The 20,570-nt window shown below is 41.6% G+C and overlaps 1 protein-coding gene across 1 annotated transcript in view; it reads left to right on the top strand.

Moving 5' to 3' along the window:
- LOC141110993 (myosin-binding protein C, fast-type-like) overlaps nt 1-20,570 on the top strand; it is a 154,023-nt gene that overhangs the window by 36,833 nt on the left and 96,620 nt on the right. The window contains exons 4-6 of the mRNA XM_073602874.1: nt 1,571-1,648; nt 12,912-13,060; nt 17,391-17,508. Of these exons, the coding sequence (XP_073458975.1) occupies nt 1,571-1,648; nt 12,912-13,060; nt 17,391-17,508 (345 nt within the window). The remainder of the gene's footprint in view (nt 1-1,570; nt 1,649-12,911; nt 13,061-17,390; nt 17,509-20,570) is intronic.

Genomic DNA, 20,570 nt, shown 5'->3' with positions numbered 1-20,570 from the left:
ACTGCTCCAGCAACTAAACATTGTGGGGCACATGTCAGTAGTGTATTTAGGTTTTGTGCTGCCCTAGGCCTGACTAAACGTGCGTACCCCTAATTTAAATATGACCTACCCCTTCCTTTCAAGGCCACACCCCTTGCTGTTTAAGACCTGCCCTGAAATTTTCGAGTGGGGACATTAGTTCTAAAGGGCCTGGGGGGGGCAATGGATTCCCTTAATTTGCATAGCTTTCCTCTCACTTCCTGTTTGGCTATGGGACAGGAAGTGAAGGGCAATCGGACAGGCATGGTAAAAAATAAACTGACAGGGGCTATAACCCTGCCTTACTCTATCCAAAATGAAAAAAAAAAGTGTTGCCCATAGTTCTAATTTAAGCACAAATTTCTGATAATTTTATGGAGAGGACTAAGAAGATATAACCATGCCAATGGTGCAGCAGAGTCCAGGATAATAGGACAGTCAAAATTAGAAGCAGCGCCCCCAACCCCCCCAGTTGCAAAATGCTGGCCGCCCGCATACCGGAAGCAGTGCGGCCGCTTTATGGGCGCGCTAGACTAATTAGACTCTCAGCCCAGTCTGCCCCATAAGACTGGCGCTACACCTAACAGTGTAGCACAAGCCGGCGGGGACTCTTTCCGTGCTGCCCCCCTGCAAAGTGCTGCCCTAGGACTAAGCCTTGTCGGATACAGCGTTGGCACATGTACATTAAATACAATCCAGCAATTCAGCAGCACAGTGGAGTGGGTGTGGGGATTTTCAGTTCCTCAGATTTAGAGCTGTCAATGCACCTACAGTAAATACATGAATCTTGGGGAAATTATCACTTTGTGACACTGCCCCAGCAAGGTCAGATAGACCTCTAAACATGCACTTCAACAGTACAGTGCACAACACATTAGTCCTGTACTTTATGCAAGCTGTCTGAATGGAGATGTTCTGACAGGTAAAAGTGAAAAATAAAAACACACCCCACACTTTTAAAACTATTGACATAAATTAAGATGGTCAGACTACGGTGGGAATAGGATAAGCATAGGGGCATGCATGTCATGCCTTATATGCAAAAAAAAAATAAAAATTGCATTTTCAGCACATGCTCTAGTAAAAATTCCCTTGCAAAGAAAAAATTCACTTTGGAAAATGAGCATGCGCAATTGCTTAAGTAAATCAACACCTTTGCATGTTGAGCAAACATGAGAAAGTGAGCTGACACAAGAAGCTGTAAAGCTGTGTCAAGATATAGGGGCACATTTGCCTGACTGTGCAGTGTGACCAAATTAAGTGAATCACACTACTAGCTTATAAAATATATACAGTATATATTCATAGTATTTCAACTGTGCAATTAACTGTTTTTTTGAAATTCCACTTTTAAACCTGCTTTTAAAATATTAATAATAATCGTAATTCCAAAAATTGACAAAGGTATGTGTTAAAAGCTAGATGCCCCCACAAGTGTGGCCTTGTTCTAATGAGAGAACCAAGACTAGGACTTTTATTGAAATGACATATTTCATATTTCTATCATTCATTCCACTGAATTTAACCATCATTGTTGCTATTTGATTTCTAGACACAAAACCAGAAGAGCGTGCTCCTGAACTAACTGGCCTGTTTCTTCAAAAACCAGACAATGTATCTGTGGAAGCTGGTATGTATGGAGAAAGGAATTTAAATGAGCTGCATGTTAAAGTATATCTAAACACTAACTGGGTGATTTTTAGTTTGCTAAGCAATGTGATTTATTAACAAACTGCCATTTTGTAAAAAAAATATATAGTTTTTACCAATTTCTTCATGCTTTCTTGTATCTCAATGATGCTGATCTTATTTGGCCTCTTTAAACCACTTCCTGTCTACATGCATCCAGAATCCGCTATACATCATTGCCCTGGAGGGGCTTCCTGATAGAGACAAACGTTGGAACTTGTGTTTTGGCACGACCATTTGTGGCCTCCATAGGAAGCCCATATACAGGGTAACAATGCTGGAGCACAATTGGAATGCAATTGAGGGGGGAAAAGGGAAGGGATGAGGGGGAAGGAGAAAAGGATTGTTTGTTTGATTGTTTCTGATTGTTTCTATTTCTGGTTGGTGACACCCCGGAATAGATATTGATGTGACCCCATTGTTTGCTATGGCAACCCCACCATATATATAATTGTAAAAATTGTAATATGTATTATACCTCCTGTTATAATCGTTCAATAAAAAATTCCATACTTTGTCAAACGCATCTTTGTCCAACCAGCAGAGTTGTTCACATTACCCCACATGCCAGAAGGGCACAGCAGCTCAGGACAAGATTTGACCCCTTTGTATTAGTATTATAACTACATGGGTCCTTACTAATTTATTACAGACTATGAATGACATACGAGTTGCAGGCCTAGGGTATGGCCTGTCCATTTGGCTTATATTTCTATATAACAAAGATGATGTTGGGCTTCAAGATCCTGTGGTTCTTCCAAGTATATTGGCGCTGGGTCGGCTGGGTCAAGGTTTTATTATGGAGCGGTGCCCCCGTGGGGTCACTGCGTGTTTTAGCATCCACACATCACCCTGCTGGTCAGACATCCATTTTAGGCACACTTTCTCCAGTCAATGAACAGTCTCTTGCTTGTTTTTGTTGTTTATATTAGGGTATTAAACTTGGATGGGGAAAATGATGAATGCCTGAATGATGAATACTTTTAGTTGAAATAAAAGGGGCTGAATCCAAACTGACAGTCTCTTCTACTACACATCTCCTCCAGCACACTACTTGAGATCACTCGCTTTCCTTCACTGTCCAAATCTAGATTCACTGTTAGCACAAGGGTAGGCCTCACTCTGAATAAGTCCTAACATTTTCCTAGTACCCATTTGCAGGCGGGGGTCCGCAGTCCCCTCTGTGATAGCAACCATTTTAGATGAAGAAGATAATTGTGCTAACTGATCTTTGGTGAACTACTGCTCCCAGCAAGTCTGATGCAAATCCTGCCAACCATCCTGGCTGCAGCAACTTGACTTCAACAACACCACAGTCTCTCTCTCTGGCTCCACATCCAATCCTGGCATGTCTCTCCCAGAGCTTCTCACCGTGCTTCTCACTCACTGACCCCGGCATGGATCCCTCCTGTATGACTTTCCTGGCCAAGCTCCGCACTCTCTATCTCCTGCTCCTGTTCCAGGACACCTCTCAATGACCGCGTAAAGAGAGGCTCCCTCCCAGCTTCCTAGCTTCAGACCCAAGGTCACCCCCCCAGAAAGGGGGTCCCTCAAGGGCAACAGCAGCCTAACACGCCATCACCTCAGTTCTTCCACTCAACAACTCCTCCCACAACAGACTGACCACGGGTATATATAGGAGGCCTGCCCCATGCCAATCCTAGTTGGGGATTGGTCAGGGCTCCCAAATACACCCCATGTCACTCCAGCACTCTGCCCTGCCTCTTTTCCAGAACCTTCTCACTGGAAACAGAGGAGGCGCCCAAGAGCTGAGGCACATGTCAATCACCTGCTGCTACACTAAACCACCCTCCTGTCCCCAGATCAAAAACAAACAAGCCTAGCTGTGCCTGCCTAAATTTACCTGCACTGGCAGTAAAAACACAAACACTACTCTAATACCTACCTACCTAGGGTAGAGGGTACTACACTTAGATATGTAAACAAGTGGTATGGATACATTATAGCACTGCCTCCATCTATCTATCTCCCAAAGAAGTGGACCTAGGCTCCATGAAACGCATCGAGATACAAATCCTGCCTCAATATATTTTGACTGTAATATGCACATGGAAGGCAACTATGCCTTTATTTGATCATTGACCAAAATGACTGATGATCTACATGTACATAGATGCTTCAGGGGCAGGATGTTATTGGAGGCAATTGTTTATATGTACCTTAATATTGATGAAATACTATTCAATCATTGTTAGTTTTTTTATTGTACGATTAAAACAGGATGTATAATAAATATTGCAACTTTAAACAGTATATTTGGGTCTATACTATTGTAATACTATAAAAAGTCCCTTAACAGCAAGGTCTTGGGTTATATGTCAGTCAGGTTTAGAAGGAGGTACTGTGAATTTGGTGGCATTTTCACCCCAATCATGACTTTACTAGGTTTGAAAACCTTAATTTCAGTGATTAGGGATGGAATAGGAGGGTGGGGGTGGATTGAGACTAAATTGCATTTAAAAGTAGGAGGGGCTTAATAGATAGGGCCATAGTTATAATAAAACACAAAGATAGCACATACAGTAGTTGCTGTCTACAGTGTGCGTCCTGGCTAGTGTGTTTCAAGAAACTCAGAGCTAACCGGCCTACGCAGCTATCTTCCTTTTAATAACCCTCTTCATGAACATTCATCTCTGGGTGACACTACCTCCACCAGCATTAGCATATACACCGATCAGCCATAACTTTATGACCACACACCTAATATTGAGTAGGTCCTTCTTTCACTACCAAAACAGCTCTGACTTGTCAAGGCATGGACTCCACTAGACCTCTGAAGGTATAATGTGCTATCTCACACCAAGCCATCAGTAGCAGATCCTTTAAGTCCTGTAAGTTTCTAGCTAGGGCCTCGGTGGATCAGACTTCTTTTTCTAGCACATCCCACAGATGCCTGATTGGATTGAATACCATTTCCATTAAGGGGTGTACTTGATCATCAAAAAAGTTAAGGCAGGTGGTAAGTGTCAAGTAACATCCACATAAATGCTGAAAAAGTTAATGTTGATTCTGATAGAAAGGTGTAAACTTTGTCAGCAATTTGAGTTATAGTATCTCTTTTATTGGATCAGACTACATGGGCCAGCCTTCATTTCCCACGTGCATCAAGGAGTCTTGGCCTTCTATGATCCTATCGCTGGTTCACCAGTTTTCCTTCCTTGGACCACTTTTGGTAGGTCCTGACCACTGCAGACCATAAAACATACCAAAAGAGCTGCAGTTTTAGGTATTGCTCTGACCCAATCTCTAGTCATTACAATTTGGCCCTTGTCAAAGTCACTCAAATATTTATACTTGCCCATTTTTTCTGCTTTCAGCACATCAGCTTCAAGGACAACATGTTTACTTGCTGCTTAATATACCCCACCTACTTTCAGATGCAATTGTAATGAGATTATCAATGTTATTCACTTTACCTGTCAGTGGTCATAATGGCATGGCTGATCAGTGTATACATACATATGAGTAGAGTAACAGAATGTCTCCTTACAGACAAATAGCAACTAACAGATAACCCTGTGCAATATAATAACAGCAGTCTGCAGTATCCACAAGATCTCCTCAAATCAAATCATCACAATATATATATAATATTTAATAATAAATAACAATAAAAACATATATGATAGTATTAGGAAGAAGAATAAGAAAAAAACTATCCACATATAATTGGGAGATAGATAGAGGGAGGCAGTGCTATAATGTATCCATACCACTTGTTTACATATCTAAGTGTAGCACCCTCTACCTTAGGTAGGTAGGTGCTAGAGTAGTGTTTGTGTTTTTAACGCCAGTGCAGGTAAATTTAGGCAGGCCTAGCTGTAAGCTAGGCCTGTTTGTTTTTGATCTGGGGGCAGGAGAGTGGTTTAGTGTAGCAGCAGGTGACTGACATGTGCCTCAGCTCTTGGGCGCCTCCTCTGTTTCCAGTGAGAAGGTTATGGAAGAGAGGCAGGGCAGAGTGCTGGAGTGACATGGGGCTTGTCTAATAATCATTGCAGTTATGGTGATGGTACCAACCTCGAGATCCAGATGATCAGGACAAGATGGTTATCTGGATATCTTGAATCTGTGAGAGTGCATGCTATCTCAAGCAAAGCCACATGAGTCTGTACAACATGGCTGGTGGACAGGCAGGTACACCGGATCAAAGAGCACTGCCCACCAGTGGCGGCTAGTGGTCTTTTTTTGGGGGAGGGGAGGGTGACAAACAGTGTACCCACAGCCGCTGCCCTACCCCCTCCAGTCGGGTTAGTCAGTCAGTGTACTTACCCCATCCATGGCGGGCAATCACGGGCGGCTTCACCTGCTCTCCTCTGCAGGCATCACAGCGGCGGTTATCACGAGCAGCTTTTCCTTACTTTGATCGGCAGCCAATCAGAATGCTTCTCCTTTCAGCCAATCGGGAAACAGGTCTCAGACTCATTTCCTGATTGGCAGAGAGGAGATTCAGTGTGAGAATAGTGAATATTCATTTGCTATTCTCATACACCTAGGTGAGCTCCAGGCGCATTCTCTGCGCCCTGAGACCACCCTATTTTGAAGCTTATTAGAGCCTCTTTCTCTAATCAGTGCTTCAAAAAAACACCCACCACGCATTGGAAATCATGCGTGCAGCATCCTGAAAGGGACAGGATGCATGGATACGTCCTTGTGCCCTTTATGGACAGGCCGCCCCTGCTGCCCACACTTGCTACCTGTCATGCAGATGCATTTGTGCATCTGTTTTGGACCAGAACCAGAACCAAGGTCTGGTATTTTTATATCTGATTATGATCAAATTATTGAATCTAAAGCATGCATGCTTCAAGCAACTCATGCTGACACTTAGTTCAGAGTCAAATTCTGTTTTAATATTTCCGCTTTTCAAGACTTTATATGATTAAGATAAGGCTAGCGCATGCAAACCACAAAACAGCCACAAATATATAAATATATTAGGACAAAGTATGTGACAAAGTTTTGGCTTTTAACTGGGACGTCCATGAGGAAGTGGCCATGTTCTTGCAATATGTTCTTGCTTCTTTTAAAACATTGGTGTAATCTGCAGGGGATCAAATAATTATTTCCCCCTCTATATATTTGTCTCCTTCACCCAGCATTTTTGGATAGTGGTGGGAAGAGCAGGGTGAACTGTCTAACCACACAGGAATTATATCTGAGATTTAAACTGAACCAAGTGCTAATGTTACATACATAGTACATAGTTACATAGTAGGCGAGTTTGAAAAAAGACACGAGTTCATCAAGTCCAACCTATGTGTGTGATTATATGTCAGTATTACATTGTATATCCCTGTATGTTGTGGTCGTTCAGGTGATTATCTATTAGTTTTTTGAAACTATTGATGCTCCCCGCTGAAACCTCTGCCTGTGGAAGGGAATTCTACATCCTTGCTGCTCTTACAGTAAAGAACCCTCTACGCAGTTTAAGGTTAAACCTCTTTTATTCTAATTTTAATGAGTGGCCACATGTCTTATTAAACTTCCTTCCACAAAAAAATGTTATCCCTATTGTGGGGTCACCAGTAATGTATTTGTAAATTGAAATCATATCCCCTCTCAAGCGTCTCTTCTCCAGAGAGAATAAGTTCAGTGCTCGCAACCTTTCTTCATAACTAATATCCTTCGGTCCCTTTATTAGCTTTGTTGCCCTTCTCTCTACTAGCTCCATTTCCAGCACATCCTTCCTGAGAACTAGTGCCCAGAACTGGACAGCATACTCCAGGTGAGGCCGGACCAGAGTCTTGTACAGTGGGAGAATTATCGCTTTATCTCTTGAGTAAATCCCTTTTTTAATGCATGCCAATATTCTGTTTGCTTTGTTAGCAGCAGCTTGGCATTGCATGCCATTGCTGAGCCTATCATCTACCAGGACCCCCAGGTCCTTTTCCATCCTTGTTTCCCCAGAGGTTCTCCCCCCAGTGAGTAGATTGCATTCATATTTTTGCCACCCAAATGCATTATTTTAAATTTTTCCACATTAAACCCCATTTGCCATGTAGTTGCCCACCCCATTAATTTGTTCAGGTCTTCTTGCAAGGTTTCCACATCCTGCAGAGAAGTTATTGCCCTGCTTAGCTTAGTATCGGTCACAAATACAGAGATTGAACTGTTTACCCCATCCTCCAGGTCGTTTATGAACAAATTAAATTGCATTGGTCCCAGCACAGAACCCTGGGGGACCCTACTTTCCACCCCTGACCATTCCGAGTACTCCCCGTTTATCCCCACCCTCTGAACTCTCCCTTGCAGCCAGTTTTTAATCCATGTACTCATCCTATGGTCTATGCCAATGGACCTTACTTTGTACAGTAAACATTTATGAAGAACTGTGTCAAATGCTTTTGCAAAATCCAGATACACCACGTCTTTATTTAGGTGGCAGCTCACCTCCTCATAAAAGGTTAATAGAATTTGGCAAGAATGAGTCTTCATTAATCCATGCTGATTATTGCTAATGATATTGTTTTCATTACTAAAATCTTGTATATAGTCCCTTATTATCCCCTCCAAGAGCTTGCATACTATTGATGTTAGGCTAACTGGTCTGTAATTCCCAGGGATGTATTTTGGCCCTTTTTTTTTAAATATTGGTGCTACATTGGCTTTTCTCCAATCAGCTGGTACCATTCCAGTCAGTAGACTGTCGGTAAAAATTAGGAACAATGGTCTGGCAATTACTTGACTGAGTTCCCTAAGGACCCTTGGGTGTAAGCCATCTGGTCCCGGTGACTTATTAATGTTAAGTTTTCCAAGTATAGCTCTAATTCTGTCCTCTGTTAGCCATGAGGGTGCTTCCTGTGATGTGTCATGAGGATAAACACTGCAGTTTTGGTTACTAAAGCCCCCCGATTCCCTTTGTAACCAGATTTCCTTCCTCATTCTTTATGGGGCCAATATGGTCTGTCCTCCCTTTTTTACTGGGGTTTTTTTTGCTCTCGTCCGCTATGTGTCTTTTGTGTTCTATATTAGACGCCCTAATTGCACCCTTACATTTCTTGTTGCATTCTTTGTAAAGTCTGAATGCTGATGATGATCCCTCAGCCTTGTATTTTTTCGAAGGCCTTCTCATTTGCTTTTATATGCATTTTTACATTGGAGTTAAGCCATCCAGGACTTTTGTTCGCTCTTTTAAATTTATTTCCCAATGGGATGCTCTGGCTCATGCCCTTATTTAATATGCTCTCAAAGCAAACCCATCTCTCCTCCGTGTTCTTTGTTCCTAAGATTTTATCCAAATTTATATCTTCTAGCAAGGTTCATAGTTTAGGGAAGTTGGCTCTTTTGAAATTCAGTGTCTTTGTATTCCCCTTATGTTTCCTATTTGTGTGATTTATACCGAAGCTAATTGACCTTCGATCGCTGTTTCCTTATTTCCGCATTCCGTGGTCAGGTCTGTATTGTTGGCAATTAGTAAGTTTAGTAACGCTTTGTTTCTAGTTGGTGCGTCTACCATCTGACCCATGAAATTGTCCTGCAAGACATTTAGGAACTGGCGAGCTTTAGACGAATGCGCGCTTTCTTCTACCCAGTCTATGTCTGGATAATTAAAATCCCCCATTATGATGACACTTCCCACTCTACTTGTATAAATGCATTGGTTCAGCTCGTACTTTAACCACTTAACAACCGGCCCATAGCCAAATGACGGCTACAGGGCGGTTGTTTAACTCTGGGAGGACGTCCAGGGACGTCCTCCCAGAATTCTGCTCTCGCGCGCCCCCTAGGGCGCGCACTCGAGAGCATCCGTGATCGCCGGGTCCACAGGACCCGGCGCATCACGGATCCCGGTAAATGGCCGCTGATCGTGGCCGTTTACCATGTGATCGCTCCGTCAAATGACGGAGCGATCACATGTAAACAAACCGGCGTCATCTGATGACGCCGGTTCCTCTCCTCCCCCTCTCCTCTCCTCCTGTGTACCGATCGGTACACAGTGACCGAAGAGGCGGATGGATGGATGGCTGCAGTGTTGTGGGCTGCATCTGTAGTGCCCACAGCGCTGCACAGAGACATCCAGCCATCCATCCATCCATGCTCAGCCATCCCTACTACTCTGCATGCCCTGCAATGCTGTGCAATACTCTGCAATTCCCTCTGCAATACCCCGCAATACTCTGCCATACCCTGCAATACCCCGCAATACTCTGCCATACCCCGCAATACTCTGCCATACCCTGCAATACCCCGCAATACTCTGCCATACCCCGCAATACTCTGCCATACCCTGCAATACCTCGCAATACTCTGCCATACCCTGCAATACCCCAAAATACTCTGCCATACCCCGCAATACTCTGCCATACCCTGGAATACCCCGCAATACTCTGCCATACCCTGGAATACCCCGCAATACTCTGCCATACCCCGCAATACTCTGCCATACCCTGGAATACCCCACAATACTCTGCCATACCCTGGAATACCCCACAATACTCTGCCATACCCTGCAATACCCCGCAATACTCTGCCATACCCTGCAATACCCCGAAATACTCTGCCATACCCTGCAATACCCTGAAATACCCCGCAATACTCTGCCATACCCCGCAATACTCTGCCATACCCCGCAATACTCTGCCATACCCCGCAATACTTTGCCATACCCTGCGATACTCTGCCATACCCCGCAATACTCTGCCATACCCTGCAATACCCCGCAATACTCTGCCATACCCTGGAATACCCCGCAATACTCTGCCATACCCTGCAATACCCCGCAATACTCTGCCATACCCTGGAATACCCCGCAATACTCTGCCATACCCTGCAATACCCTGAAATACCCTGAAATATCCCGCAATACCCAGCCATACTCTGCAATACTCAGTGATACCCAGCCATACTCTGCCATACCCAGCCATGCTCTGCAATACCCCACAAAAATCTGCAATACTCTGCCATAACCCGCAATACTCTGCCATAGCCAGCCATACTCTGCCATACCCAGCCATACTCTGCAATACTCGGTGATACACAGCCATACTCTGCAATACCCAGCCATACTCTGCAATACTCGGTGATACCCAGCCATACTCTGCCATACCCAGTCATACTCGGCGATACTCTGCAATACCCAGCCATGCTCAGCCGTACCCAGCCTCTGTATGTGGCCAGGCTGTGGAAGTCTCACACATGTGGTATCGCCGTACTCAGGAGAAGTAGGAGAATCTATTTTGGGGTGTCATTTTTGATATGTACATGCTATGTGTTAGAAATATTGTATAAATGGACAACTTTGTGTTAAAAAAAAAAAAAGCTTTTTAACCACTTCCCGCCTTCCGTCATACGACGTCCTTGACTTAGTGCGGGGATATCTGAATGATGGGTGCAGCTACAGGCATCATTCAGATATCATCTTTTTCAGCCGGCGATTCCCTACACCATAAGAATGATCGTAGCGGCTGTTACACTGCTTGATCGTTCTTACGGGAGGCGAGAGGGGACACCCCCCCTCCCGCCGCCCTCCGGTGCTTCTACCGACTCACCGCTATGATCGAAGCCAGGATCTTTTTTTTTTTTTTTTTTTAATTTCAGGAACAGCCTAGAGGTGAGATGTGGGGTCTTATTGACCCCATATCTCACTGTAAAGAGGACCTGTCATGCCATATTCCTATTACAAGGGATGTTTACATTCCTTGTAATAGGAATAAAAGTGATCAAAAAATTTTTTTTTTTGGAAAAATTGTCAAACTAAAATAAATAAAGTAAAATGAACAATAAAAAAAAATAAAAATTTTTTAAAGCGCCCCTGTCCGTGTGCTCGCATGCAGAAGCGAACGCATACGTAAGTCCCGCCCACATATGAAAACGGTGTTCAAACCACACATGTGAGGTATCGCTGCGATCGGTAGAGCGAGAGCAATAATTTTGGCCCTAGACCTCCTCTGTAACTCAAAATTTGTAACCAGTAAAAAATTTTAAAGCGTCGCCTATGGGGATTTTTAAGTGGTGAAGTTTGGCGCCATTCCACAAGCGTGTGCAATTTTGAAAGGTGACATGTTAGGTATCTATTAACTCGGCGTAACTTCATCTTTCATATTATGCAAAAACATTGGGCTAACCTTACTGTTTTGTTTTTTTTTAAAGCAAAAAACTTTTTTTTTCCAAAAAAAACACGTTCCAAAAATTGCTGCGCAAATATCGTGCGAGATAAAAAGTTGCAATGACCGCTATTGTATTCTCTAGGGTCTTTGCTAAAAAAACATATATAATATTTTGGGGTTCTATGTAATTTTCTAGCAAATAAATGATGATTTTTACATGTAGGAGAGAAATGTCAGAATTGGCCTGGGTGCTCCAGAACGCCTGAAGGTGCTCCCCTGCATGTTGGGCCTCTGTATGTGGCCACGCTGTGTAAAAGTCTCACACATGTGGTATCGCCATACTCGGGAGTAATAGCAGAATGTGTTTTGGGGTGTAATTTGTGGTATGCATATGCTGTGTGTGAGAAATAACCTGCTAATATGACAATTTTGTGAAAAAAAAAAAAAGAAAAAAAAAAAACTTGATTTTGCAAAGAATTGTGGGAAAAAATGACAACTTCAAAAAACTCATCATGCATCTTTCTAAATACCTTGAAATGTCTTCTTTCCAAAAAGGGGTCATTTGGGGGGTATTTGTACTTTTCTGGCATGTTAGGGTCTCAAGAAATGAGATAGGCCGTCAGTACTTCAGGTGTGATCAATTTTCAGATATTGGTACCATAGCTTGTGGATGCTATAACTTTCACAAAGACCAAATAATATACACTAATTTGGGTTATTTTTACCAAAGATATGTAGCGGTATAAATTTTGGCCAAAATATATGAAGAAAAATTACTAATTTTCAAAATTTTATAACAGAAACGAAGAAAAATTTATTTTTTTACAGATTTTTCGGTCTTTTTTCTTTTATAGCGCAAAAAATAAAGAACCCAGCGGTGATTAAATACCACCAAAAGAAAGCTCTATTTGTGTGAAAAAAAGGACAAAAAATTCATATAGATACAGTGTTGCATGACTGAGTAATTGTCATTCAAAATGTGAGAGCACCAAAAGCTGAAAATTGGTCTGGTTATTAAGGGGGTTTAAGTGCCCAGTGGTCAAGTGGTTAAAGGTTTAAGCTTAAAAATGCCAGTTAAATATTATTTTACACTAAAATATAGAATGGAATTATTTATAATAATTATTGTTCTTATAGGTAAAGATATCTTTCTAAGTGCCAGTGTTGATGCCAGCCAGCTGGCCGTTAAGCCAACTATAAAGTGGTTTAAAGGCAAATGGCTCGAACTGGGAAGCAAAAGTGGAATCCGCTTCCAATTTAAGGAAAATGTTGAGAAAGAGAAGAAGGTAATGACAACTTGCTATCTTTTTTTTTTAAACTTTGTGCTAATCATGAAATCACATTAATGGAATTTCCCTAATGAAGACCACATACACTGTTAGATATTTTAGTTCAAGAAAACTTTTCCATCCTGCTTCTTCAAATTTTCTCTTCGCTTAAACAAACATGGATTTGACCATACTAAATATAAAAAAAATTTAAAAAACTTTGTTCAAACAAACATTTTTTTATGAAATTCCACAAGTGTATGGTCAGCTTTAGGCTGGGTTCACACTAATGCAGCAACGGTTCCCAGCAGGGGGTCCAGTGCGTCCCTGTACACCCATTCAAGTGCGAATCAGGTCTGATTTTTTGCCTGAATTTGCACATGCAGATGCCCTGGAGCTGTGCTCATGCGGACACCCTGGAGCTATGTGAACCGGCTCCATTGAGAGTTGGTCACAGTCTCCTGTCATGCGAATTTGATGTGGGGAACACGCATCCATTTTGCATAAGTGTGAGTCCCCCCTTAATCTTTTATTCCTCATAAGGACCTGATATTTAGTTGCCTTTCGTCTCACATGTGAAGTCATGTAAAAAAAGTAAGTATGCCCCTCAAAAATGTACCTTTTCAATCTATTTGAACAGACAAACATTAGAACCTTATTCCAAAACTGGATAAAGAGAAAGGTGATAACAAATGACATGATGTATTCATTCACATAATCTAAATAAACAACGATGCAGATTTGTCACATGGCAAAAATAAGTATACCCCTATATCAACCACTTCTTATCCATGTCATTGGAATTGGGTGTTCCAGATTAGGTGGTGCTAATTAGAACCACCCTAGAAATTTTGTCGAACCTGTCTTTTCAAAACCCAGACATCCAGGGTCTGGTGTTCTCTTTGCTATTGACAAGTGTGGTGTTTTATTATTCCAAGATCAACAGTGCTCTTTAAAGCAGTGTTCCAGCTGCAAAAATTATTTTTTTAAAAGTCAGCAGTTACAAACACTGTAGCTGCTGACTTTAAATAAGGACACTTACCTGTCCAGGGAGCCCGCGATGTCACCCCCCCAAGACTGATCCGTCCATCAGATCGGGTGCAGGCGCCGCCATTCCATCTAAGGGAAACTGGCAGTGGAGCCTTCAGGCTTCACTGCCGGTTTCCTAAGGCGCATGCACGATTCGCTCTGTGCTTTCTGAATGGCCCCGTCATCTTCTGGGACATACACAGGTTCCAGAAGGCAGCAGGGGAGAAGAGGAAATGACGCCCTGGGCCGTGGCCAAGCTAGGACGGAAGTACACTCAGTACTTCAGAAAAGGTAAGTAAGAAAAAAATTTTTAAAAAATAATTATCCAAAATCGAGTGGTGGAGGGGTGGTCTTTCCTTTAAGACGAAGTAGTAAAAGTGGGTGGAACTCCGCTTTAAGGACTTCAGAAAGAAGATTGTGGATTTGATGCCCATAAGTCTGGCAAGGAATTTAAAAAGATTGCCAAATTTTATAACAATCAAACTTTCCACTGTAGGGAAAAATTTATTACAATTGGATTTCAAATGGCTGCTAATTTATCCAAGCTTGGTTGACCCAAAAAATGCAGCCCAATTGTATAAAAACCCAAAATATAATTGCAGGATCACAAGTATCTATCACAACAGTTGCTGTTAGGGTGCAATTATCTAAAATCAGAGATGGCACCAGTTTAACCTGGTTGAGAGATGCGCCAGGAAAAGTTGTTTGCTGACCAAAAAGAACATTATGGCAAGAATACAGTTTGTCGATGAAAATTTAGGTAAAGGCCAGGCTTTATGGAACAAAGTGCTGTGGACTGAGAAATCAAAGATAGGATTGTTTGCCACAATAATAGTAGACATATTTGGTGCAAACCAAAAACAGCATTTCAGGAGAGGTTCTTCATGCCAACTGTGAAGCATGGAAGTGGAAATGTTATGGTTCAGGGTCTGGACAGTTTACAGTAATGTTGTCATCTTTAAATTCTGCATCATATGAAAGTATGCTGGATGTGTAGAGATGAGCTAAACATACAGTACCTGGGTTCAGTTTGAGGTGGGTTCAACTAACATTACTAAAGTAATAACCAGATCAAAGGTTAAAAAAAAATGGGCAGGGAAGCTTTAAAAAAAGACAACCGACTACAGCAAAACTGACATTTACAAATATTATATATAGCATGCCATTGTATTTTGTTTTTCTAAAAAAAATCCTAAATATTAAGTACCTTATTCATGCAGTGCTGTTGAGTGGTCATATGATCTTTCACATGATTAAGAAAACAGTTTGAGAAGAGCAATTCAAATGACATTATAAATATCAAAAATCTGTTTTACAGCTCCATATAAATCTTTATTGAACATTAAATGTGTATTTTTTTGCATTAATATGTAGAGTTGGAAATGATTGACACTAGCTTTAGCATTGTTCAGGTGTCAGCATCGCCCCCTTAGCCCCCCTTTACTTACCTGAGACCTCATTCGATCCAGCGCCATGCACATCTGCAGAGCTTTTTTCCCCTCACTTCCGGGTCTCACTGGCTTTGCTGAGGGAACCATTGGCTGTCAATCAAAGCCAGTGATGAGGAAGAAGGGGGCGGACCTGGTCCCACTGTCTGTGTCTAGGAGCGCTTTGTGAGATTCCATTGCACACAGTAGGTAAGTATAGACATGTTTGTTATTTAAAAAAAATAAAAATTTACTTTTTCAACCCTTTTTACAACCATTTACAGAAAACTGTCATGTATAGTAGTGGAAGAAAAAATGCTTCTATATATGACGTTAAGCTCCTGCAAAACAAGCAACAATTCTGGCGTTTGGAAGAAAGGCCTAACAGGCAAAGTTCAGACTGAAATGAAAGCTCTTTCCTATTGAGGAGACTGTGAAGCCATCTGTCCAAAAGTTGAAGATGAACCAGAAATGGCGTTTTCAACAAAATAATGATCCAAAACACACTAGCAAACTCACCAAGGAATGGCTCAAAAAATAGAAATGGAGGTTTATGGGCTAGCTTAGTCAAAGCCCTGATTTGAATCCCAATAAAAAGTTGTAGGATGGTTTGAAACAGGCAATTGATGCAAAGAAACCCACAAGAATCTTGCAATTGAATAATTCTGCATTGTGGAGTAACTTCTGCTAAATAGGTAATATCAGCCTCTGATGCCAAAAAAGTACTTACATTTTCCACAGCAAAACATTATATCTATTGATATTTTTTCTGAATTAATTATTGAAAAGGCAAATGTAATCATACCCCTGGAGGAGCCACTTGTTTGATTGGGTTCTCTGTTCTTTTGCCTAAACCCTGTGAACAACCTCAGACCCTCTGGCACACCAAGTTAAGCAAATAGAAGCTGCAACACTTGCACAGAGAAGAATACTCTGCTATGATTATAATCTTATTATCAGGAAGTAGACACTAGACTGGGTAGTGAAGGTGATCCTCCTCTTCTGGGGTCCCCCAGCGGTGCTCCTGGCTCCTCCTCTTCTCGAGTGCCCCCACGGAGAGCCGCATACCATGGGGGCACTCATGGGGGTGTGCTCAGAGTCCTGCTGCTGCGTTCATTCACATAGAGAGCAAGACTCGGCCCCGCCCCCTGGCTCCCGTGCCACTGGATTTGATTGACAGCAGCGAGAGCCAATGGCTCCTGCTGATATCAATCTATCCATGAGGACCCGCGACAGTGGCTGGAGCTGCTGTGCTCATCCCCGTCAATGGAACGATCGTATTTAGGTAAGTAAAAGGGGGGCTCTGGGGTGCTGCTAGAGGGTTTACAACCCCTTTAATATATTCTTATGGGTTAAAGTAAATGGTAGTAAGTTCATAATTGAGCAAATAAAGAGCTCAGTCTATCGCAACTCTATGGACAATATGACCACTAGATTGTAGCAGTTTGGTGAGGAGTTCTATATAGTTGAATTGATTTATACCTGGTAACCTACAAATCAGCATAAAACAAAAACTCAGTCTGTGAGCTGTACAATGTTCCTAATTCACAGGATAAAAACACCACACGATAATGCTAATGCGTTTCAGCCAAAGAAGGCCTTACACACACAAAAAAGGCTACAAAAACATTTTGGCAACACTTAGCCTTTGTGAATCTAATATGAATTCCTACTCAAGCCAACAAATGACTTATTGCTGCCTGTTCTGTCTGACACTTTTGCATTAGGAAGCAGTAGTAAATCTCCAGAGAGGGGACACATACAGCAATAAAAACATATCTTTCCCACTTAATACAAAACTATAAAAATGGCTACAGTTGGGCTATAAGAATAAGGAAGCTGAAGACTGTAGCTACACTTACATATAAACGATCTGTATTGTTTCTTTACAGATATACCATTTTGAGCTCAAGATCCTCAAGGCAGTTAAAGAAGATGTTGGTGCTTACAGATGTGAAGTAGTTTCCAAGGACAAATGTGATAGCTGCTCCTTCAACATTGATGTGGAAGGTATGGAAATGTATTAAAGACCCTTCAGTCCTTGAAAGCTTTTTAGGTGTGTGGAACAAAATCAATAGATGGTGCTGCGTTCTAAGTGATAATGCAAACAATGTGCAAAAATATAAAGTGCTAGGTGCTTAAGTAAATACAATATAAGTAATAGAATGGATAAACAATGTAACGTGCCACGTGCTTATAGATACAGCATAAGGAAGAGAGAGCCTAGGGCAGTTAAGAGAAGGTGACTCTGTTAAGTAAAGTGTATATCCAGCCAAAACGTTAGACTTTTAATAAAGTGGGGAAGGATTAGAACCCATGTCTGTTGTATACTGTTATATGGGGTTACATTAGAAGGATTTCCCTTTATTTAAGCTCTTAAGCCGGTAATAGATGGATCAAAATTTCATACAGAACTAGGCAACTTTCAATCCAGGTGTGGCCACTCCCGATTGACAGAAGTTGACTTAACAATTGATTTCTGACGAACGGGCTTGTTGTCAATTTTTTCTCTCTTTGGTAGCCAATCAGCTTCTAACTTCAGCTTGTTCAATTAAGCTTTGACAAAAAAAATCTGGGAGCTGATTGGTTTCTATGCAGAGTTGCACCAGATTTTGCACTCTCCAGTTTTAAATCAGATATCTCTCCAATTTTAAGTGATAAAGTTAATGCTCTACAAATATAAGATACATAGGTACATAGTTAGTCAGTTTGAAAATAAATGTAAATAATTAGAAATCCTCTATATACAGAGTCCTATATCTACAGTTGATCCAGGGGAAGGCAAAAATTGCCAGTAAAGCTTTATCCAACTTGCTCCAATGGGCGGAAAATATATTTCTTCCTGATCCCCAGAAGGCAATCAGATAATCCCTGGATCAACAATACCTGGAATTATTACCTATAAATATCTATGTATATAGATCTATACAGATCTATAGATATATAGATCTATAGATAGATAGATAGATAGATAGATAGATAGATAGATAGATAGATAGATAGATAGATAGATAGATAGATAGATAGATAGATAGATAGATAGATAGATAGACAGTCCCTGACAAAAGTCTTGTCGCTTGTGTACAAACTGACCTGAAGTGCCGCTAAAATATATTTCTAATCAAGATTTTGTTACAAGAAATGGGTCATTTTAATCCCAACAGCTTTTGTAATAATGTTTCAGTCCAAAACGAAACTGACAAAAAGCATTCTAATATTCACAGCTTGGTAAAGCCCATTGAGTCAATTTTTGCCAAGACATAAGTGTTGTCGCCTTGTTATATGAGCTTCACCTGTGACTAATAATGGATCAATTAGCTCTCAGGTGTGTATAAAAAGAACACCAGTACACTAGAACTTCTCAACTGCAACTAGACCTCTGCAAACATGCCTAAGATTCACCCGGAGACTAAAGTATTGATTATCAAGAGGCTGAAGACCAGATCCACTGCTGATGTTGCAGACACCTTCAATGTGTCTCCCCGTCAAGTTCAGAGGATAAAAAAAAGATTTGAAGAGACTGGAGACGTTTTGGACAAGGCCAGGTCAGGCTGACCCCGCAAGACAACTGCTCGAGAGGACCGCTTGTTGACTCAAAAATCCAAGGCCAGCCCATTTTCCACTGCAGCAGAGCTCCACGAGACCTGGTCACCTGAAGTCCTTGTGTCAACCAGAACAGTTTGTCGGATTCTGTCTCGAAATGGCCTCCATGGTCGACTCAGTGCCCATAAGCCAGCACTAAACAAAAGACAATTGTAAAACCGTGTGGCATTTGCCAAGGGCAACAGCCTGCTAAAAGGATGGACTCTGGAAAAGTGGCAGAAGGTGGATATTTCAGATGAATCTTCTATTGAATTACACCACAGTCGCCACAAATATTGCAGGAGACCTACTGGAACCCGCATGGAGCCGAGATTTACCCAGAAAACAGTGAAGTTTGGTGGAGGCAAAATCATGGTCTGGGGTTACATCCAGTATGGGGGTGTACGAGGGATCTGCAGGGTGGAAGGCAACATCAATAGTCTAAAATACCAAGAAATCTTAGCTACCTCTTATATTCCCAACCATAAAAAAGGCCAAATTTTGTAGCAGAATGGTGCTCCATTGCATACTTCCATCTCCACATCAAAGTTCCTTAAGGCAAAGAAGATCAAGATGCTCCAGGATTGGCCAGCCCAGTCACCAGACATGAACCATCATTGAGCATATGTGGTGTAGGATGAAAGATGAAGCATGGAAGACGAAACCAAAGAATATTGATGAACTCTGGGAGGCATGCAAGACTGTTTTCTTTGCTATTCCTGATTACTTCATCAATAAATTGTATGAATCCTTGCCAAACCGCATGGATGCTGTCCTTCAAGCTCATGGAAGTCATACAAGATATTAAATTTGGATCTCACAGCACCACTACTTAATTTGCTGACATATTTTTGGATTTTCAGTAAAGTTGTTCAATTTCTGTATAGGCGACAAAACTTTTGTCTTGCCAAAATTTGACCTGTCTGTCTTGATTAAATGATAAATCTTTTTTATCATTTAATCATAATTTAATTTATTTCAGTGCATTAAACATCATTTGGGAGGGCTTTAGCTTTTCATATGAGCTATTTCTAACACCAATTGATTAATTAAAAGTCAGGTTAATAGCAGGAGTTTCTACAAGCGACAAGACTTTTGTCAGGGACTGTATATATATGTTTTCACATATACAAAAACATACATTCCCATGAAAAAGACAAAATCCACAGCATAACCTAGTATACATCAAAGTGCAGCTTACAAAATGGTTACTTAATTCCATTAATATACCAAAAATCAAATCTAAACTTTAAACATAAAATGTATTCTTAACCCCAGTCGAGCGAGAGGGTACCGTCCTCAGTCACCCCATCTAGGATCTAACTGTGTCAACAGATGGGCCTGGTGCCCCCCCCCCCTCCTCGCTTTCTTCTCTCCATTCTGATGTACCAGTGCAAAATTTGTACTTTAACCCTTTATTTCTCACTTGTGAACTGCCTCTCTTTACCCCCTGCTACCAGCCCCCTCCCCCTTCCCTCCCCCTGTGCAAA

This window comes from Aquarana catesbeiana, linkage group LG10 (assembly GCF_042186555.1).
Source record: "Aquarana catesbeiana isolate 2022-GZ linkage group LG10, ASM4218655v1, whole genome shotgun sequence".
In the NCBI taxonomy this organism is placed as follows: domain Eukaryota; kingdom Metazoa; phylum Chordata; class Amphibia; order Anura; family Ranidae; genus Aquarana; species Aquarana catesbeiana.
This window is presented reverse-complemented; position numbering and strand designations above follow the sequence as displayed.